The sequence below is a fragment of the Chamaea fasciata genome, unplaced genomic scaffold (assembly GCF_029207755.1).
Source record: "Chamaea fasciata isolate MVZ Bird 193981 ecotype frontalis unplaced genomic scaffold, bChaFas1.0.hap1 SCAF_9, whole genome shotgun sequence".
In the NCBI taxonomy this organism is placed as follows: Eukaryota; Metazoa; Chordata; class Aves; order Passeriformes; family Sylviidae; genus Chamaea; species Chamaea fasciata.
In genome coordinates this window covers 22,164,481-22,188,499 of record NW_027094094.1, presented here as the reverse complement: position 1 = coordinate 22,188,499, position 24,019 = coordinate 22,164,481, and the positions used below count along the sequence as shown (strand labels likewise).

Here is a 24,019-nt window from a genome sequence, read left to right as displayed (position 1 = left end):
TCTGAGGGGCTTGCAAGTCACACAGAAATCCACACCACCTCCCAATATTTTAACACACTCTGCTCTTCTTCAGTGTAGCAAACACTAGGAATTAGAAAGATCTTTCTCTATATGCGTAACAGTAATTATAGTTTCACCTTGATTTACTGTGTGAGTACAGGCAAGTTGGCTATTGTGGACTTCAATTTATTTGGCTGAACAAAAACATGGTAATTGTTCTTGCTCATGAACCCTTCCAGTGGCTAGTGTCAGATGGACCTTGTGTGGCCATTTGGTGTCTTTCAAGCACAGACTTTTCCTTCCAGTTACTGGTGAGATGACAAGGCTGCACTCAAACACTGAAGTAGCACAGTTTCATAGATTATACTAGTGTAAGGGAAAACCTTAGTTTATGTACTAATTAAGAACATAAAGAACATATACAGAAGTACCACAGACTTCAAACCCTCCTGCTAAAAGAGAGCCTCAACAGTAAGTTCACAACTAACTATCATGTATATAATTATTATTTTCATTACTGAGTGAGGACTTCTAGTCTCCTACTGCTTATTGAACATAAATATTTATATCACCATCCAAATACAAGACTACTTAGAATAAAAATTCCATAACCAAATTCCAAGCAAATTCCATAGCAATTAAAAAAAAAAATAAAACAAAACCACAATAAAACAAAGGAAAACTGCAAGAACACTGAAAATGCTAGAAGACCCATCATTTCTCACAATCAAAACTGTGGGATGGGAATAGCTGATTTAGCTTGAAAAGTTAATCCACACAAAATGCATGAACTTCCTTTTTTGCTGTTATATCTTAAGAGGACTTCATAAGGTTATCATCATTTGCTCCCCCAGCCAAAGATAGCATATCTAGTACATGTACTTTTAAGCTAATTTAAAATAAACTCAGGCATTTGTTTCCACTTGCCCTTGTTTCCATGTCAACAGCATTTAATGAATGCATCATTCCAGGAAATGTCAATAAGGAGCAAAGAAGAATGAACAAGCACTGAAAACTTCACACATGGCACGAATCCCTCACAATCATATCGCTTTAATGAAAATAGGTGAGGTCACCTGCAGCACTCACAAATGTTTTGTAATACATTGTGACCCAGATGATTTTTCACAGTTCAGTAGCACCACGTTTGAAGTTTTCACTGCAAACAATACACCCACAGGACTGACCAACTGTGAGTACAACAGAAGCAACCAGCAATTACTGTGTTGACTTCTGTTACTTTGATCTCTGGGTCATGACCTTTGTTTTCACGCAATCTTCAAAGCAGTTTGGAGAGTAGGTTATTTTAGAGGACACTGTTCAGCAAGCTGTTTTACTGTGTTTCTTCCATCCTATTGGAGCCAAAAGCTTTTAAATTTTTCTATCACCATTACCTATTAGCTACTCTGCTTTCCCTTGCAGTCACCACCAAGATATACCTTTACAAAATATTAAAATCCAAATACAGAAAGCTGAAAAACTAAGATAAAGAGAACTTAAAGATTTTTTTTAAAATAATAAGAAACTAAAGCCACCTTAACAACGACGGGGTGAAAAAAGAGTCTTTAAAATGAACCAAACAAGTTTGCTTATAAAAATATCACAGAAGGGAAATTTCCATTTCCTTTTTCTGTCCAAGCAAAAATTCCAATAACACAGAGATGTTTTCATCAATTTGTTCTCCTACGCATTTGAAATGTAAGAAGGAATAGCAGGGATGGCAAAAAAATCCCTTTTATTCTTCCCTAAAAAAAAGTCCCATTCAAAGTTTACTGTGGTTCTTAGACAAAAAATTACTTTGAGAAAAAAAAAAACTACAATAATGTTTTTCAATATGAAAAGTACTTTTAATGAAAGACTAGGAAAGAGCTGTAGTAATGAAATGATAGAAATGGTACACCAATGGATCACCTGAAGAACCAGATCTTAAGTGCTTGACCAAAAGCACAGTTTTGCATATTTTCCAAGTATTTTTGATAAATCCTAGTTATTTTCAAAGTAAGTAATATTACTTTTAACCTCTGTTTTTAAGATCACTGTGAATCACTGGACCTTGAATTTTTAAAAAAAGTATTCTCCCCATTTTTCAACATTAAGATTTTGGGGGCATTACAGATCTTTTCAGTTTGTTGGAATGAGAAGTAAAGCTTTGATTTCTAGCACCTTTCTCTTTCTGGCTGAGGAATTAAATAGCCTGAATTCCCATTGAACTCAGTGGGAGCAAAATTAACGCTCTGTGAAAAAATGAAGCTCTGGTTCCAATGGTCACTGCAAAAAATTACAAAAAAGACGTTCCCATTCAGAACAAAACAAAGCCAGTTGAAGTTATGGTGAAGCACAATGTTATTCAACATAATTCGGGTCTTTACATAATTCAAGGTCACTTAAACATAATCTTTTGATGCTTTCTGATAAATTCATCAAAATTAAATGAACTTTTTTAAGGAAAAAAAAGTTATTTCAAACCATTAAAAAATGCTGAAACTGGAAGACAAATTAGCATTCAAGATGCTTCATAATGTGTATTCAAAACTCTGAATTAGCTACTCAGAGTAAAATTAGAAGAGTACTTCTGATCAGTTCCACCATGTAAGTGATATACATTCTCCTAAAACTAGGCAGATAGATCAATTGATCGATCCATGGTTTGGGGTTCTGAGTCTAATGCTGTCTAGCAAATACATTTCATATAATGCAACAAATAATAACAGAAAAGGACCAGGAAACTAACTATAGCAGCAGAACCACATAATATTCAACTAATGAGAAGCCCATTCTTCTTTCCTTAAAGTGCTTCAATTAACCTAGTTTATATGGAAAAAAACACCCAGGGTTTTGAAAAATTGAGAAGAAAGAAAATGGAAACAACATTGCAGTTTCCAGCAGACATATAAATAGAATCCCTTCACACTTTGACATAGTGGTTTGCCACAATGTGACCTAAAATTACCTTGACCTCTCGGAAATCAACATTTTTGCATTGAAATGAAACAAGGGACATGCTTGTTTTGATGTATGGCTCGGTGACATATTATAAATATTACATCACATAACCACAGAGGATGTCAATCAATAAGGAATTTTTTCAGAGAGCACTAAATGAACCAGGGGTTCTTGCCTCTGAATGGCTCCTTTAACATACTACTTTTGCTTAAATGATTAATAGGAGACATATTGTCAGAAAACATACTTAAAGTGAAAAACAGTAAACTGTAGAAATATCATTCATTTTTTAAGCAATTTTCTAGAGCACATGTCACATAAATTTACATAGAGACAGCACTATTATAGCCTTGTAAGCTGGACAGTAGGCATACCTTCCACTTAAGTGTGAAAGCAATGGGAAATATTTTATCAAACCTAGGCTACTCTACTCCATGAAAACCAAAATGCTACAAGCTAAGCCGGTTTCAAAAGTGGAATCATTAAAAAGTGAAAGTCTGACAACCTAGAAATCCTTCTCAAAATTCTGAAACAAACTAAAAATCATATATGCACATCTGTGACAGCTGTGCTGCTGTTTAACCTACACCATTTCTGAACGTATCGAATTCAAGCCTATAAATTCCCCATAAACCTGCTTTTAGTCTCCTCTACTTTGTATTGTTTTATCCTATCTCCTAGAGCACAGTTCGGATTACCCGAAGGTAAGATCAGAGCTCATCATATAACTCTGAATACTGTGGGTGATCCTAACAAAAAGCAAACTCAGGTTCTGCAAGGTGAGGTGACCAGCACTGCCTGGCTCTGACTTGCCTCCCAACACCGTTTGCAGCCAATGGGAAAAGTGCCAGCACACAAGGACTGAAATAATGCATCAGATGGCAGCAAGGAAAAGTACATCTAATGTCTTTTTTTTCTTGCAGAATCAGTGTCTCACCTGTCTTAAAGTTATAGCTCTGAAAATTATGTCACTTAGCAGACATTTCATAAGTTATGGATCTATACTCATAACCATCATCAGTCATAAGTATTTCTTTTTTTTTTTTCCAAAATAATCCTTACAACTCTTAGCGACATTTCAGTTGGACTTACAGTATTTTATCAAGCCTCCATCTTAAATTTCAGATGACCTCTTGTGCAGTCTAGCTCATTGACATTACATTATTAAGATAGTTTGGGGTTTTTTATTAGAATGTAACTGCTCTGAGTAAGGCAGCACAATATAGGAGAAGTCATTTTTTCTGTGTTATTAGTGCCTTGATAACTAGAGTAGAAGCAACTTATCACCATATCAAACATGAGCAGAAGACAAGGTAACTGACTACCTCAGTGGACTGATTTTTTTGTGTTTCTTTTTTTTTATTGCCTGTCACCCTTACTGTATGCAAACCTTGACTAGTCTTGGCCCTTAAGAAGGAATGCCTTGAGTAGGGGTATATGAATACTCACATTCAGGAAATCCTGAGCACACCTGCTCAACTCAGACATGTGCTATACAGCACTGAAATGTTTCCTGAAATAGGGCTCCTGAGCATGATCTCACTGAAATGGGGGCCACTCAAATTCCCAGGTGTTTCATGGCAGAATGTTACAGTGCTTTCAGAATTGAGTAGATGTTTGTTTGAGAGTCTGGGTTGATTTCAGTTTAGTATTTTTCCAATAGTAAAACAAAACTTTCACGCCTTATCACGTTTACAAGTGAAAACACCAACCTGTATCTCTGGTAGTCATCTTCATCCTTTTCTTTGCAGACCAGTTCATTTGGACAAGCAATGTTTCCAAGCAAACTGAGATACTGCAGTGAGGGCACAACTTCAGCCAAATGATCCAAAAGGCTTTCTAATTCTGTTATGTGTCAAAGGTAGTGGGTTAAGGATTCAATGACATTAATGAAAAAAGCATTTAGAATTGCATCACTGCTGATTTAAACATACATTTCAATAACTGACAATCAAATTTAGTATGGCATTCAGGAAAACGTCACATTAATTGTTCCAAGGGCAAACAGGGATAAACTTCAGTCAGTTTTTTGGCATGGAATGAAAGAATTGGGCTGTTTTGTCATTCTTTTCTCCTCCTTTCTTTTCCTAGGTGGTTCACTACAAAACATTAAAACTTTGACAAAATGATGGATGCTGTGTGGTAAAATGGCTAGCAATTGCTGGAGCCATGAAACTTTTCCAGCATGGAAACAAACAGTTAGTTTCACAGCACATTCATCACTAATATATTCAGTCCACTGGAAAATGAGTTTAAAAAAAAGAATAAGAAAAAGAAAAAAGTCAAACCACAACAAGCCAGGTTCACTCCCAGCATATAAACGTTTTGAGTGTCACAGCGACACATTTGTAACTACTCAATTAGGATATGCCAATTAATGCTTTACTAAGTGCAACTTAAAGACTTCAGCGTTACAAATACGTTATATATGAAGCTTTAAAGTCTTGTAAAGCATAATTTTTTTCATTAAAAGAGCCTTATATTTTGATGTTCATGAGGCTTTTTAACTTAACTGTGCTTCTCGGACCATAAATAAGAAGGGTACACCTTCATTATTGTAAACCTGAAAAAAACAAACAAGCAAACAAAGGTTAAACTGTCTTTAACCATTGCAATACTGGAAATCACAGCTTAGGATTAAGCCTATACAACAATATTCAACCATTTGCACCTCAATTCGGTAATTGATCTAATAACTATTTTATTACAGCCTAGTATGACAGTCTCTTAAACTGGAACTATACAATCTAATTTACTTCGTTACATACAAAGATATTGGTGTGATTCTCTAAAAATGAGAATGCCATGCATGTGTGGGTGAAAAGTTTCCAATATTTAAAAATCAACTGACTTAGACAAGATTAATAATTTTTCAAAACCATTAAAGGATATTTCATTGCTCTGTTTTTATTCCCTCCTGCTGTTAGAGACAAACCATTGTTCTAAATCCTCAGTTCACTTTTGTTGCTATTATTTATACTTGATTTATATGTTTCTGTTATCTTTGTTATTTTTAGCTGATGGGATTTACTTCATTTCTTCACCCCAATATCTTAAGGGCAACAGAAGCAATACAGAATGGAGAAAATAGCTTCATTGTTAAAAATGTGGTCTTCCTTTCGCAAGCCTGAAGTTTTAGTTTATTTCCAAACACACACGAAGATCATGCCAACAATTACTGATTCTAGTATACTAAAATCAATGTATCTACACTCAGAGTTAGTGTTCTGTCCCATAAGATCTAAGGAGTCATACTTAAATATTTTGCATGAGTGAGGAAAATGAGGATTGGAAATAAGTTCTATGAACTCATTGAAAAGGTAGGAATGCTAACTTTTAAATTGGCAAGGCCACATTACGGAATGCTCTATACCAGTAATTAATCTTCCAAACCCTAAGAAAGAATTATCTTTTTGTAGCACTGTATGATTTGTTAGCTAGGACAAATTACCAATCAAAACTTGGTGCTCATTTTCATACCTGGACCTTAAGCTCACACATAAACTTTTTCATGGCTGTTTCAGGAAGTATGTGATTGTGATGGGAAACTCACAAATTGTTTTTCCACACATGTTCAAGTGTGGAAAAGGCTTTTTATAAGTTTCCGAAGACCGCTAGAGAAGTGTTTGAACCTGGCACCCTCCCTCAGCCAGGAGAAACACTTAATTTCTCGCAGGGTTGCTTAAGTCACAAAAAGGTTCCCTGAGAGAAATAGTTTATTATTACAAAAGACAGTTATTGCCATAACAGCAATCACACACAAGAGGCTAGCTATTGCAAGGCTTTGATTGTATCTGCTCATTTCCTACCAAAAGGAAAAAAAAACAAAACAAAACAAAACAAAACTCAAAAAAAACCCCAACAACATAAAAATAACACCCCAAAACCAACAAAAAAACCCCCTTCAAGTAATTCAAAGTTTTTGCTTCTTTTATGAAGTAAACATGCAGGAGTTTTGCTTCTCAATTGAGCAGAGCTATTTCTTGTGTAAAAGCTGTTCTCCCCAGAAGTTTGCTGAATGTTGAGCATGACATGTATTCTAACTCCCACAGGAACATGCAGCCTTCAAGGCAAATATCAAGATGTATTTAGAAATTTAATGAAGAGCAGTGTCAGCTCAGATATGCAAGAAGTGTAAGACTACACCTCAAAATCCTATGGAAAGCAAAGGGGGGAGACTGCATATTCACCAAGAATTTTTAGGTAAATAACAGGAGTTGATAAACTGCATTTCAAAAATCTAAATCTCCCAAATTTGGAAGTTAGCGTCTAAACTCTAATGCCTCATATCTAAACCCTGAACATTTATTTTCAGATGCAAAAACACTCCCTAAAAAGTATCTCATGCAAGAGAATCAGCAGTTATAAAACAAATAAATTATTTAATTTTTCTGTTCTTTAGGACTTATGTATCTTTTCTTATCCCTCTTAAAAACAAAATGCAAGGTACAGATTGATTTTCCAAGAAGTCCCATTCACCTAACACCACACTTAATTTTTACAAAGCATGTAGGAAAAAAATAAACGATATCCTGTTAAAATTCTCATGATTAAGTAATTCTGAGATGACTCATAAGTCATGGTGCCCTTCTAGTGCAGTGTTTAGTTAATTAGCATGTCAAATACTTATTTAAATCACAATACTGGAACTATATGAAGCCACCAAAAGCATTCTGTCTTTCTAAAACAATGCTAGGAAAATATGGAGAGAGAAAATCAAAGCAAGTCTGAAATTTTATCGCCAGCTTCTTTTTTCTGGTTTATTGTTGCAGTCCAAGGAGTGCCATATTGGTGTAATCAGAACCAAAGAGCTACAAAATCCTGCTGTACCACTTCTTAGACCAATTTCAGCTCCATTCTCTCCAAAAAAGAAAACCTACAATTAAATCAATGGACAGTGCTAGTGAAAATGTATTTATTAATTTAGAGCTCTGTAAAAATAGTTCTGGGTTGATCTGTCTAAAGTCAGTGTCACTGATCACCAGGTGAATATGGAACAGTGATGCCAACATTTACACTATAGCCTACAGTTTGAAAAAATAGTTTGAAGTATCGCTGTTGTGATAATTAAAAAGCCTTAGTGTAGTAATCCATCTCCGAATTCAAGTGCCATCATTACCAATGTATTAATGCCTCCCTTTCTAACAGACATCAAACAAAAAACTGTAACAACTAAATTTTTGAAATCATCGTCTCTACAGTTCACAAGCTATAGTATTCTCAGGAATTATACAACAATGGTTCCCTCCAAAAATGTAACTTGGTCTTCAGGAACAATTAACAGAAACACACTGGACGTACTTTAAAATTTCATCCACACCAAGGGACAATGCTTATTTCTTGCACTGTTCCTAGTTTTAAATTAGGAAAATGTTTAAAAGAACTGGCTATCTCTCACAGATGAACTTTTTAAAGCCCCCTCAGACTGTTACTATGTGCATATCACATGTGCATATTCAGACTGTTCACAAGCAGAAATACACACAGGCATACACAACCAAGTTTTCTGTTATCACCACATTTTCTGTTCAGAAAGACAAATGCTGCCAGCAACACTGAGACCATAGTAATAGAATTATTTGGAAAATTACAGCACAATTATGGGTCTAGTTTAGCTGCAGAGCAATACAATTTCTTGAAAGTTTCATGAAACCAAAAATATCCTAAAATTAGGCGTGTTCTGACTTGTCTGTTTTCACTCTCCCTCTCATACTCAATACCACTGTTTATGAGGCTCTCTCAAAGGCAGAAAGAACAAGCAAAAGCCCAAAGCAAATGATGTATCTTCTTTCTCTGGCTAAGAATCAACTATCTGTGCAAGCTTGCAGCATTTTTGTTTGGTAGAAAATCCTACAGCCTGGACTAAAATCCTAGGGGCTAGTCAGGACTGCATCCCCTTTCTAGCCATACAAACAATAGTACCCGGGGAATATTATCTTTGCACAAGGACAAAGATGCAAACTCTGAGTGGATAGTGCCACTTGACTTAGCCAATTTTAGGAGAACCTCACAAGCAGGGACAGTCATTTTGATGCTAAGCTGTCTCTTTTGACAGCAAGCATAGTAAAAGACTGCTCTGTTACACTTCTAAGAGGCTGAGTGGATTCACACAGAAACTACTGCATGATGTCTCACGAGTTCACCTATCCCAGACTTTGACATTATCAAGAGTCTCTTTAGCTGTGTCTTTCCTGCATATTTCCAGGGCAGAGACACTTTATGAATCCTTTATGGGAGTAACATAAGGGTCAGCTGTTTTAAGTACTGAGCACTAATGCTGACCATCCCCAAACACCCCAGTGTTTCTTCCCTTCTTACCAGCATTTTTGGTATAACCATATTCATGTTTGTTCTTAGGAAAAACTACAGGTCAAATCCATGCAGAAACACAGTCTACGCTAAGTTTCTAAATTCATTTATTCTGTCTAAAAAACTTACACATTTCCTATCTCGCCATACAATTAATTTTTACATATAGTTGGACGTATGCAAGAGAATCTGGGATTTCTTTCTGTAAACTTTTTGTCTGCTAGCAATTCTTTTTACTAGTCACACACTCAAATACAGAAAAGTAACCATTGTTGTTCTCTCTCTCTCAGTGCTTTCCAAGTTGTCCACCATCATCTTTCAAGAAGTCATTCCACTTCCCCAAAACAAAAGAGTTGCAGGAGAACTTTCCATGTTAATGAACTTCATTGACTACAGTTTTTAGAAGTTCTTGGAAGCAAAGAGACACAGTAAAGAGCAATCAGGATACATTCAAAATATTTCTGAAATATGTACATGAGAATATCAGGAATATCATGCAGAATTCCAGACCATCACATAGAAAGACCCAAAACTGTCATTCAAAAGTTTTCTGTCAACTGATCATCTGTCATGCACTCGGTACAATCAACCTAACATTAAAACAGCTGAATAACACTTCTACCAGAGTCAGAAATGTGATAAAAGTACCCATATTTATTCCCAGCTGAAACATTTGCTTCAGTCAAATTTATCACAAACATGATGTAGCAATCACTAGGTGTTCCAGATGCAAATAGCCTTGAATCAGAAGTTACCAATTCTCCACTGAATGCAGAATGAAAAGATCTTTGCCACCTGAATGCTTTTCCATTAGAATGTGCTAGGTCTTCAAGGTTGGATAACCACAGAAATAGCTTGCAATATGCAAGTATACATTTCCTTCTTCTCTGTGTGCAATAGGATGTCACACACAGTCATTGGTATGCCACATTCTGGCTTGAACCCTACCTGGTAGGGAGATAGGACCTTGAGATAAGGCCTTGTTCACTGACTTTGAAACCACTTTGCTCAAGAAAAAAAAAAAAAAAAAAAAAAAAAAAAAAAAAAAAAAAAAAAAAAAAAAAAGTGCAGAGTGGATGGTAATTAACTAAGTCCATATAGCTCATGGAGAGCTTCCTGCATACTGAATATATGGGAAAAAAATCCCATTCTGTCTACTGGAGCAGCATTAGCTTTCTTGATGTAGCTGGAGTTGCCAGTGCTTTTAAAGGCATTTTAGAATCCCCATAGTTCCAAGGCTGCAGATTTGAAGACCACATTTCAATGCTATTAAGTAACAACACACAACAAAGACAAAAATAAAGTAGCAGCTCACAATTTTTGAAGGAGTTCTGATATCTGCAGTTCAACTCCTGCAGGTACTGCTGTAGAACAGCATAAGGAACCACTGTGGACTACTTCTGTATTCCATAGATGTATGGAAGACTACTTCTCTGTTCCACAATGGCATTCACATGACTTAATTTTTACTTCAGGTACACTTTATTCTAGAAGAAAGGTTCTTAGCTCATTAGGTTCAGCAGCTCTCTAACAAGCCACACAGATTTCACTTAATCCACAGTTGTGGTGCAGAGAATTCAGAAGCCTATGCAGGAAGAGTTCTGTGCCACTTCAGCTGAGTGCTTAGAGGGAACGGGGAACCATGCTGCTTTATTTACATGCTGCTTTCAAAGACTCAAGAACATATAATGCCTAAATCTGATTGACACTGATAACTCCTCTTGCCACAAGAAATATACACATCATTATGGACATTCTGCCCGGTCCTAGATTTCCTACTCTGTGATATGAAATATTTTGGTTTTCCCCTAAACCATTCAAAACCTAGACCTAGATTCAATTATAAAATCACAGAATATGCTGAGTTGGAAGGGACCCATTAGGATGACTAAATTGAGCTCCTGGCCCTTCACAGGACATCCCCAAGGTCACATCTTGTGTCTGAGAGCACAGTTCTTTGCTTCTTGAGCTCGGTCAGGCTGGTGCTGCGACCACTTCCCTGAGGAGCTGTTCCAGTGTCCAAACACCCTCTGGGTGAGGAAGCTTTTTCTAATATCCAACCTAAACCTCCCTGACTCAGCTTCAGGCCACTCCCTTGTGCCCTGTCACTATCACAGAGCAGAGATCAGTGTCTGCCTCTCCTCTTCCCCTCCTGAGGAAGTTGTAACTGCAGTGAGGTCTCCCCTCAGTCTTCTCCAGGCTGAACAGACCAAGGGACCTCAGATGCTTCTCACACTACTTCACCTCCAGACCCTTCTCCATCCTCATGGCTTTCCTCTCTGCATTCCACATCTACATTCAACACCTTTTTCTCAAGAAATTTTATTACCAATTCCTCAAAAACATATAGAATGTATGTTAAATGCATGACCAGCTTACTGGACTAAGTAAAGAAATGGAGTTTTTACTACAAAAAATCACAGTCCTGGTTTATTATCAGACTTGTCTGCTTAGAAGTTTAGAAGTGAGGCAGTGAACACCAAATTTTCAGCACACAGGCATGTGTGTAAAAAAAAAATAAATATATATATATATATATATATATATATATTTGACAAACTATCTATTGATAGTTTGCCAGATTTGGAAACTGCCCATTTGAGTAGTTTTGACAAATACTATAAAGATTGAAATGTAAAGGAAATTGAAATGTCCATACTATGTTGTTCCATACTGGTCAAGATCAGCGCAGCGAAAAGCCACAAAACCTCACACTGCTATAACACACACAAAGAAATAAATCTATTTAGAAGTTTCCTGACCAATTCTTAGTATCTGGTCAACACACGTGAAAGGAGAAATGAGGCTTCCCATTACAAGCACAGGTGACTGCAGTCATAAGTCCTCTTCCAAAAGCAACTTCCCATCCACCCGATCTATCCTTATCTGTGCTTTCTGCTGTCCACTGTGTGTGAGAAAGAAACTAAGATATGTTTCCCAAAGTAAATCAGACTTTTTTAAAAAAACAACCATACTACATACATTAAATTAAGCATGTTAGATACATAATCCAATGCTGCACAATGTTGAGGACTCTCCTTTAGGTGTTTTTGTTTTATAGACTGCATCTTAAAAGATTTTTAAACAGATTATACATTACAGAAAAGTTGAGCAATAACACATTTTTTGATTGCAAAATTTTAGTTTGCTTCTTCCACTTCTTGCAGAAAAATTAGTAGTGGCCTGACTGTACCTGAAATACGCAACCAGAAGAAAAAAACCCCAGGTGATTCTTCTAAGTCTTTGCCTGATTTAGAGATAAGCTTTCACATTTGTACAGTACCAAGACATTATGTTAGCAGGACTCAAATGTTGTTTACACAAACAATGCTACACAATAAGTGAACCGTGCAAAAGGAGTAGAAAGCTCTTATCAGAAGTATCGAAACAGGATATGGGTCAAAATGAAGCCAGAATAAAAGGAAAGAATATAGTTATATTAAGAGATACTCAAGAAAGTTCTCATATGTGTTCTAAAATTTACATGCTATTCCAATTTTTGAAGGGGTCAGTTTGGCTTTTTGTTTATTTTCATTTCTTTCTCACTCTCTCTCTGTAAATATTTATGTATATATGGCAATATTCCACCTACTGAAGTTTTATTTCAGATCAGTGTTCTTTGCTCACTTGTGTCCTTTATGTAGTGCTACTGTCATTTACTGAACAATCTTTTCTGTAATGTATTTCATTATTCTATTAAATGTACATTTTTTCTTAACATTTTCAAAGAATTCTATAGAGAAATAATTCATAAAAAGAAGTGATTCAAGTCCAAATAAGACCTTTTTCAAATGCAGCATTAACATTGAAGAGAAGAATCTAGAAGGTCTCTGTGCTTCTGTAGGCTTATGTATCCTCCCTACAAGAGATCACTGCTCCCCAGGGCTCAGGATGTTAATGATGGACAGCAGTTAATTTTTCTTCTCTGGGTAGTTCATATACAATAGGCGTTTTACAAGTATTTCTGCAAGTCCTCTATTAAATTATTTGTAGCACACTAAAAAATGCACATATTATTTCTATAACCTGGGTAACTCAGTACTGTCGAAGCTCTAACTTCATAGTTTTTAGATTGAATTTAAAAAAATATCCCAGGATAGATCAAATCCTTCTCATCATGTTATCATTGGCATTGAGAGCTTACTCACTTGACAATACTATTTTAGTCTGTCTATGAGACCAGCAGAAATTCTTCAAAGATTTCTACTGACAGGATAATTTTTTCCCCTCTGATTTTGTTCACTGAGTTAATATTCAATGCCTCTGCCCTCTTTTTGCTATGTGCAAAACTGCTCCTGGACTGCTGCCCCTGGGACAAATATGCTTACTTGTTTTTGGTCTTACGGCCAAAGTTACACTTCATGGTTTCTAAGTGGCATCACCAAAAATGTTCTTGTACAATCTTGGGGAATTCAGATATTACCATGCCAGCAAACAACAAAACAATAAAAGCAGTTACTCAAATCCAACCCAAAATACCCTGCATTAACCATAAACATAGCCAAACACCTAGTACAGTAATGATTGTTACTGTTCAAGAGATACTCTTGGCAAATTTCCACAGTTCCAAGAAAGAGAGTTACTCTGCTGATTATTATTTATTTATAGAGTCAAAAATAAGAGCAGAAATCATAGAATCTGCAGTTATTTTTATTCTCCCCAGTAGGAGGATTTTGCTTTAGTAGGAGGTAAATTGCTCTCTGTTTACATTGTCTGTAATAAAAGCCTGCAGTTGAGCAGTCTTGTCCTCACGCTGCAATTACAAGGCCGGGGCTTTAGTGGGGCTGTGCTCTAAGACTCTGCAGGCCTCAAGTTGGCCTTTTGGCCACAGTTTGATCATCCTTCACTTCTGTAAAATCACATATTACGCATCCTCAAATCTCCAGATGGGTCAAAGTATGGGAAAATTATGGAATAATCAAGTCTACGCCCACAGACTTTGCAGATAATTAGTTTCTACAGATCATTATCTATAAGCCTACAGACTAGGGGCTCTGATTCAGCAAAGCATTTAGACAAACGCTGAAATATTTATTCTTAGTAAACAGAAACAGGCACTAACTATAGGCATATGGAGAAGCGAGTGATTGGTTACAACTGGACTTATTCAAACATCAAAAGACTTTACTGTATAAAGACCTTGATTTAGAAAGTATTTTATGTGATTTTATACTGAACTGGGATACCAAGAAGAGAGTGAGATGGCTTTACAGCTGCAGTTGCACAGCAGCTACCCAATTGTGCATATTACCAGTTTCATGAAAATAGAGAAAATCATTAAAATTGTTATGTGGGTCTAAATAATTTCCATCTTACTTTATTTTAATGCTTTAAAAGCTATTTAAAGTATTAAAACCTAATAGTGTTTCACTGCACGCTCTATTCCACTAGAGGTCAGCCTGCAACAGAACCCCAAGCAAACACAGGAACTGCTGCACACTGACATTATTTTCTTTCTCTATTTTATCTATTAGAAAGATTTCTTCAGAGCCATAACTTAGATCTCTCACTAAAATGGAGCAACAGGAAGATATAATGGTGCATTTCATTTATGAATGACCTGTAATAAATTACTATGAAGTATTCCAGGTGCCAAACGAGAGAATGCTTTGTCTGCACAAGAACTATATTTCACATACTTTAATTTGGCTGACACATAAAACTCATTTGACATTTTGCAGGTATTTCTTTGAAAGGATATTTGGTTCTTGTTGAGCGTTAAGGTATGGAGGTGGGGTAACCTGGGTAAGAGAAGGTCATTTCCGAGTAGATTGTTGTCCAAGATCAGTTCTTCCAAGTAACTGAATGTTTCCAGTCCTTCTAGTGACCTGCAAACGACAAAGGCAACAGGAAAAATGATACTCCACTAAATCAGGGAGGCCATTATGAGCTGAAATAAATATTTTAACCTTCCCTTTCAGGAGTGGGAATAGTTTTGGTTTGGGCCTGTCAGAAGAGTGAATGACAAGCATTAGTGGCAAGGGGAGTGCTGGCACTGCAACACATCCTTCACATGCTGGCAGGATGAAGGATGCGGGTCACTTAGTGAGTAGCCAGGATCCAAAACAAAAGGCTTCAGATATGGGGCCTGCAGGATGAATTTGTCAATGTCTTGTGCCTTCAGGCACCCAGCCTCGCCTGACCCTAACCTCCATTCCCAAGATAAATAACTCTGTCACAGTTCACCTTCATTCCCTGGACACAAATTTAAGTTGTCATCCATCATTTCTGCCAAGAAATATCATACCCTGCTAACAATAATAAATACAACTTCAAGTATCATTTCTTAGTAGTTACCTTACATGCAATAAATAGGAAATGTAGAAGGGATTCCTCCCCCCCCCCCTTTTTATTAACCTCTTAATTAGCTTCTTGAGTTCCTGCAAACAAAATAAAATGTTCTCTACAAAATAAAATGCGGAATTAGTCCAGACAGAAAAGGTATTTGCTTTCTTCTTGGAACTTACTGTCCCACTGTCAAGCCTCAGGTCACATTGCAGAGAGCAGCTTTAAAAAGGAGCATTTGACAACATGGTAGTGAAGATGATGACTTGTAAATAAACAAGGTTCTGGAAGCATTCATTCCTCTCATAGCAAAGTACCAAAGGAAAAAAAAAAGGTCATAAAAACCCCAAAAAACTAAAAAAGAACATTTCAGCACCTTGTTAAGGCATCTATTCCAAGCTTGATTCTTAATGCTTGCTCATTCCAACAGTAAAAACCCCTACACATTAATCAACTAAGACACACGATATACAAAGCATACGCACAGACATGCATTCACAGCTCATTCACCTACCAGACACCTAAAGATATGCTGAGATTGCATGACTTGACAGCTGATCTACTATGCCTACCAGTGGGAAGATCATCACTGTATCTCCTGGCTGTTTTGTAAAATGTGATGAATAAGGGAGATGAAGGTTATACTATTTATTCCATTTCCAATGACATTTATACTGAGGGGATTTCCTCACCTCCCCACAGTTTTTGGCTAAGATCGAAGCACAGCCAAGGTCCCTGTTAGAATGTTCCACTGGTAAAATTACTGGAAGAAAACAAGTATTATCAGAAAAGACAATTAAACATTCATGCGTGCAACAAAAGATACTGCTTTTGTAGCTAGAACTTAAAGACCATTTATAGATCACACTTAGATGGCTCAAGCAACCAAAAGAAATCAAGTGTGTGACCTTTACACTGGGTACTGCACTCTTAACTACGAATATTCAAGTAACATTTGTGCAACACTGCAACGGTGTATTTCAGCCCAAGGACTGCAAAGTCTCTTGGCTTGAAAGGGAAGTACAACTAACACTAATGTCATTTTGACGCTCAGCAGCCAGACCTGAATAAAATTTGCCACCTATACCCTATGGAATATCCATATCACTACAGTGCATTGACACTACAATTTCTGAAACTGAAAAAAAAAAAAAAAAAAAAAAGGCCTCTACTATAAACATTTTACTGAAATAATCACCGCAGGAACAATCACACGTTTTGTATGTGACTTTAACCAACAGTTTGGGGAAAAAAAAACTCAATTCAGTCTACATAAACTGTTCACCATTAAAAGCTGTGCTAGCATGCTGCATTGAGCTAGCTATTTCAGCAAAAGGTCACAACAGACTCGGTATTGCCAAAGTCAAGATTCGAGGAGAAAGCAGCAAACATCTTAGACAGTGCTTTCCTCCAAGCACCTTTAAAAGGCAAAAAACTGAGAGGAAGTAGCAGTGAGTTTATCAAGCTGTTATGAGTTTTCATTTCAGTTTGACAAACCTAGTTTAGCAAATTCCCCTTAAATACTCTTTATTATATAAATAGTGGATTATTTCCAAACCTCACATTTCAGTGTATGACTTTGACTTGCCAAAAGAGTTCAGAGAAGGCCACCTCCTTGTCAGCACCACAGAGCCTTATGGGATGTTAATAGGTCCTTTGTGCAAAAACACTGCTTGGGCTCTGGTTAGTGTCAGCATCAAAATACACATTGTTCCTGAGTTATGTTATGCAAATATAATACCCTTATCATGAGAATCAGCAAATGGTTGGCAACTGGCAAGGAGAAGAAAGAGCACATCCAAAACTGCTGCAGGGGAGGCATAAAACAAAATGACAAGCCATGAAGGGGGACAAAAGACCTCGAAACACTAGAGGGAGTTGCCTATTGAAACAGTCTTTCTTTCACAACCCTGGGCTGAACACAAGGGTACTAGTTTCATAGATAGGCAGAGAAAATTGTGCGCAAATCTCCTTACACCTGTCTGGTTTTGATAATTTTTGCCATGTAATGTTATTAGCTGCTCAGTTAAAAAGGAGCCATGTTACACAGGGGGTTGCTTATAATTGCTGTTTTCATGTCATCAGAGTAGTGTGCACTTGGTGATTTAATCACCTAAATTCAGAGTCCAGGGAGATGGGAGGGGTTGCCACAGTACAGAGAGAAGGTGTGGCCCTTAATATAAATTTACAGCCATATGTTGTTTTGCTATTCAAGATTTTTTTTTTTATCTTAAACAGAAGAAAAAAACAGCACCAAAAGAAAAATGGTAAGACATGGCAAAGAAATAAAAAAGGAATAAAAAAGTGTTTGTTATCATTCAGTGTTACTACTCATTAAATTCTATGCAACAGTCTCTACCATCATAATATATTAGGAAATATTGCTCAGCAGTTGCACTCCAAAGTCTAAGTTTTAATTACAATCCACACAATTGGTTTTATGGTACAAACTTCAGCAAGTCCCATAACTTCCATGAGCCTCAATTGCTTGTCTGCAAATGGGGGATAAGAAAGGATTGCAATTGTAAATTCGTATGGAGAAACCATTTTTGAGAATCTGAGACAGAATTCAGTACAAAATACTGTCATTTTTATTTTTAAGGAGGTTGAGCAAGCAATATTAATGTAGTCCAAGTATTTCCTTATGAACCCATTACAAAAGAAGAGAGGAATGCTTATATATACACGGCATAGGAAGAAGGGCACAAGCAACCTAACAGACGAGTGTAAAAAAAGGGAAATTCCCTAAGAAAGAGAACCAGTCTAAAATTAAATCTGCGCTGTTTTCTCATAGTTCACAGCATAAAAAAAAAGTCTCCCCATGTTAGCATACTAAAACAAACACACAACCTTACCACAACAATGCAACCAGCACTGAAGGGCTTGTGGCAAATAGTTGTTTCCCTTACTTTCAAAAGGGTAATAAACATCCCTAAAGTGGATTGCAGGTTGCTTGTCCCTGCTCTAATGTCATGAAAGCTGCCCATTATCTCACCCACAGGTACTGTCTCAGTTACCTCATTGCAGGGCTCACACTCTGCTCCCAGAGGAGAGCAAGTGTTGCCAAGAGATTTCCACTGCAATTTTCAAAGTCACATCAAACCGACAAAACATCACAACGTATTCAGTGCCGCCTCATTCAAACAGAAAAAACTTTAAGTTTCCACTGTAATTAACCCTATCCTCGTTAAGATAATTATGATCAAGCTCCCTGTCACAGCTAATATCACAGCATCATTGCCTATGGCTCACGCTTTGCCCTCATTAGCTTACAAAAACACTGCGCTAAACAGGAAACTGATTCCCTCTGCAAAACGACTTAAGATGTTCTGTAAGAAGACAGTAAATAATCCTTTAGAATATAAGGGTCTCAGAAACGTCATTTTATCCAAGTCCTTTGGCTAATCAGTATGATTTCTTCCAGCTTTCTTTTCCATAATTCATTCATGGTTTATAACAAAGTTTTAATCACAAAGGAATGTCATGACAGAGTTGGGGTTTTTTTACGTTTGTGTACGCATGGTAATTGTCAACCACGCGATTACATGTGATCCCTCTGGCCTGACAGGGATTTGGTTACAATGGAAGTAAAGAGCAACTCTTCATTTTGGTAATATTTGACAATGAAAACATGAGATTTTATAAATGAAAAAAAGCAGAAGCCTTGCAAGCAATAGACAAAACTTGGTACTCTGCAGTTGTCCTTGCTCAGAAAAACAAGCTACTCAGAAGCATGTGCTACAAAAGAAGAGTTCCTTACATTTTATCCCACTCCTTCATTAATCAGACAGTTGCCTCATATCTAATTGACTTTTTTGTCCTGTTTAACAGGAAAAGAGAGCAGTTAACAGTATGCAAATGAGAGTTTGGGTTTAGCCTTGAAATTGATTTGCACTTTGTTGACAAGAGATACCCATTAGCAGAAGTTAAAGATGGAGCTGTTACAAAACAAGAGCTTTTAAAAATACCTTTTCCTTGCCTTTAAGGTTTTAATAGATTACAGGAGAGCAGAATCAACATGAGAACCTTAGTACTAGATAATTTCAGTATTTAAATAGAAATGCAAATTCTGTTTCTCCAGCACCTGCCAGCCAAGGTGTACAAAGCTTTTTTTTTTTCTTTTTGCAAAACATTAATGCATTGCTTTTCAAAAACCTGCTGTTGTAGTAAAGCAGAGAGAGGTTAAGTGACTAACGGAAGGTGACCTCCAGCAATTTTCTAAGAGACAAAAAATGACACCCAGAACTCCTGACTTCTAGTCCTTTGACTTAAGCTCACCAAAACAAAACAATGCACAATAAAAAAAATGGGGATATATATATAAAATAAAAATAAATTGGTTGGACAAAATACAAGTAAAGCATCAAAAAATGGCCTCTACAGTATTCAAGAAGATTTTTTTTTGCCAATCTGCTTAGTGATTTTACACCGTTTCCTGCATGATAAGACAACCAAAAAGAAAACAGAATGAAGTATTTAATGGACAGCTCTGACATGACTTCTGGACCAAGACAGAACACGGAAAAGGAAAAGGAAAAGGAAAAGGAAAAGGAAAAGGAAAAGGAAAAGGAAAAGGAAAAGGAAAAGGAAAAGGAAAAGGAAAAGGAAAAGGAAAAGGAAAAGGAAAAGGAAAAGGAAAAGGAAAAAAAAACCAAGCACCCTAGTGACAGTAAAGAACCTCCAAGATCCAAAATTTGTAAAGCAAGAAATGCTTTGTTTTGTCTAACATCAGAAGACATGTTAGTATTTTGCAGGCTATCTAGAGGCAGTATTTTTCACCACTTCCATCTTTCTGTTGGTAGACAGAAAATATCTGGAAGCAACTATTAGGGTAAAACTAGAGGCACAGCTGTGAATATGATCAGCAAAACAGAAATTAAATGAACAAGCAGCATCATTAAATACCTGTGAGAAAGAGATCTCCATAAGAAAAGATTAAACTTCTGTTATGAATTGGGCCTAAAATAGGTTTCTGAATCTTTCCAAATAAAGGTCGTACTTAACTTCCAGACAAACAAGAAAATAAATATCATTCCCTCGATTTTCCCCTTTTCTTATACACTGAAACATACAAGACTATGTGAGACATTGTATTACCAATGAAGGCTGGGATGAAAACATCTTTCACCACAATCTTAAACCAGAGCCATGGAAGCACATCAAAAAGTTCAGGATTCACGAAAACTCAGAATCTTCATCTGTTCTTTTGTAGTCTTGTTCTAAGCCTTACACAGCAAATTCCATTGCTTAAAAAAAGAAGCCCAAACTTCTAAACCCTTGGAAGCCACTACCCACCCCATAACCTCAAAGAAAATATAAGCAAAAGTAGAGTCAATAAACACACAGACAAAAAGAAATGAGGTCTCCTGAATTCTAGATGTTATGTTCACAGGATTTCACAAGCATTCCTACCAATTATAAAATTCAAATGCAGATATGTCTTGAGAGAGGGATTTTGCTAATAAACAGCAGTTTCTCAAATGATGGTATAGTCTGAAAAGCAATAATGCAGATTCATCTCATCCATCTCTAGAAGCCCAGTCATTTATAAGTCCTTACAGGCAGTAAGAAAAGATGGGCACTCCCAGAAGGTGAATCAGACCTTCAGGTGAGGCTCAGTGAAGCACATTTATTTGGGAAGGATGAACAGAGCCTATTTGTCTTGCAATGAAATTAAAAGAAACTGCAACATTAAGGTAAAAAACTGTAAGAGCCACGTCCCATAATAGTGGATTATTCACCAGGTGAAATAAACTACAAATCCCAGTTACAGTTTTCAGGGGCTCACAAAAACATATTACAGTCAACCATTCAGTCCTTCAACCATCATTCCCTCACCTCAAGACTCTACTAAAATTAAATAAAACAAACCACAAACAGCAACAACCAAAAAAACCACAAAAAATCCTCAATAAGATAAACAACCAAACCAACCAAGCAAAAGAGATAAATTAGCAACCAGACTGACTGTGGTGGGGTTCAATTTCTTTTCTAATGAACCTCTAAAAGTCTCAGATTTCACAATGTGTATTCAATGCACTTCTACTCAAGAGAATATCCCATTAACACAGCTCAAACTTTATCCTTCCTCTTAGGCTGCTTTTTGCTTAAGTTTCTATATTACATCTTTAGGATTAAACATGCCAAGATTTTATATTATACTACTGTTAAAATTTTGTTTAAATTTAAATAAAATTACAATCAGTGCACTATAGCCTGTGGGAAGGCAGTTTTCACATAAGCCATACAAAATATTTCAAAATAATAAAAAAAGGATCAGAAAATGAGTTTTTAGTCATCAAACAAGTATCATACAAGAAAATACGGTTTGCAAAACAGCGCAAAAAATTACCAAGCAGAGAGAAAGTGACTGTATATATTCATGGCTTATCAAACGGCTTTCTGGAAAAAAGACCACTAATAGTTCAACTATGCATTACTTCCCTAAAATTCCTAAGTACAGACTTAAACATCCTTCCGCTAAAAATTATTGGAAGTGTTTGATGAAGAATAGCAATGAGGTAAGAGAAAAACCTGGATGCAATGCTATTGCTCTGCCGTTTTCCCCAGTCTTAACATGGAACTCAATCCTAATAAAACAAATGGCATTAAAAAATTAAAAATAAAAAAGGAAACACTGCCATTTTCTGAACTTGAAAGAATTCAATGAAGTATTAGTGATTAAAAATATCAAAAGAACATGCTGTGGTTTACAAAATATAACCCTACCTGTTTAAAAAAAAAACCCAAACAAACAAAAAATCCCACAAAGAGCTAAAACCCTGTAATGTGTTTATTCTTAAAAGCTCCTTTCAGCTACATGTGCCAAGTGAAGAACCTATTTATAAACCCCCTAAAAACCAGCATTATAATGGAAATATGAGCAAATTCAAGTGCAAAGGCAGTGCCATAATGAAAGCTTTACTGGATCTTGGATCAATCTGTCACTCTGCAATTCAGATAGTAACTTGACCCCTCCCCTTTTTCCACAGAGAGCGGGGGAGTAGAGTGAGTAGAGTAAAGCCCATTTCGACTACCAGAGTTCAGTGGGAAGGGGGAAAAGAAAAGTAATTTTTCTCCCATCTTCCACAACAACCAAGGCTGAGGATTGACAAGCAAATTGACGCACTGCTCAGAGGGCAAAAGATAAATGTTTGATGAATTGGCCATTGCTGGAGGAGTGATGGGCTTCATATGTGCATAATGGACTAGCTGCCGTTCAATTCAGATTGCCTGCCAAGATAAGAAACCATAATGAATGGACCAAGCACAGCCTGTGCCATAAGAATGTATAATCTGACTAGTTTTAATAAACTTAATAAAAAAGATGAAGCAGAGAGAGGCAAGGGGACTGGCCTTTGTGACCAGCTATAAGAGGTGAGAACGACTAATAGACTGCTCAAGCATGATACCAGAGAATTGTTAATGGACATAATACCAAATCCCTCGATGTTAAAAAATGTCTTTAGAGCAACTTAAAGACAGGGATCTACATAGGTGCATACCACAGACACTCTAGTCCTTGTTAATCACCATATGACTGCCATTTATTTATTATTTCCTTCTGCTACCTACCCTGCTTTGTCTCCATTCCCTCCTTTATCCCCTGTGCATGGTACCTTAGTCTGTACCCAGATCCACACCATACACCAACAGTTTTTACCAAAAACGCCTCAAAATCAAAGTAACTCTATAATGCTAACAAGACAGAATTCAGGTTCAATTTCCTACAGAAAGGTTTTGGCCACACAGCTACGTCACTGACTTTCACTGCCAGTAGAGAAATATCTTTTACCATCATAAGTGTTCACACTTGATATAATTTCATTTGCTTTTGCAAACAATGTTTCCACCAAAGATGAGAAATTTGACAGTACAGTAAAAAATAGTTGCCAGAAATAGCCATTTTGGTCTGGGATTTGCTGTGTTGGATACTGTTCCCCATCTGTACCAATAATCAGTAAATTCTGACCTTATTCAGCCCATCAGCACTATGAAAAGACATTAAAAACAAAAAAACCCTCTCAAATATTATACTGAATATTTTACTGTACATACTGGCAATCACCACCACTTTCATGCTGAGTAGTAAATACACACAGGGCCATTTTTGCTTTTCTTTTCTCGTTATTTAGCAACATGAATGACAACGTCTATCCTTCTGAAGTTTACCAGACATTAAGTCCTGAATCTATGGAAATGCTAAAGGAGTCAACAAGAGAAAAAGCAGGTCTGACTTTTAAAGCAGTGGGATTATACCAACAATCTATTTCTTTCTTAAGAATCAAAGGGTGAGAACACACCCTTGTGTATGCACATAACACACCAGGCAGAACTGTTTTATCCTTTAGGTAGGGAAAAAAAAAATAAAAAAAAGAAGAGGATTGCAGAAAGATTCTCTTGATTGAGGAAAGCTAACACACATATTGTACAGAACAACAACATTGTCATGCATGTTTGTTCTCTTGCTTTTGCTTTTTTC

General features: G+C 36.6%; 1 protein-coding gene across 13 annotated transcripts in view; it reads right to left on the bottom strand.

Moving 5' to 3' along the window:
* The window catches only part of LRMDA (leucine rich melanocyte differentiation associated), a 635,267-nt gene that overhangs the window by 255,589 nt on the left and 355,659 nt on the right, over window positions 1–24,019 (bottom strand). For 12 of the 13 annotated variants that reach the window (XM_066191474.1, XM_066191475.1, XM_066191477.1 and 9 more), the window contains 2 exons: window positions 14,949–15,080; window positions 4,656–4,790 (listed from right to left, as the gene is read on the bottom strand). In XM_066191474.1, coding sequence (XP_066047571.1) covers window positions 4,656–4,790; window positions 14,949–15,080 — 267 coding nt within the window. The remainder of the gene's footprint in view (window positions 1–4,655; window positions 4,791–14,948; window positions 15,081–24,019) is intronic. The other variant, XM_066191483.1, reaches the window with a different exon arrangement.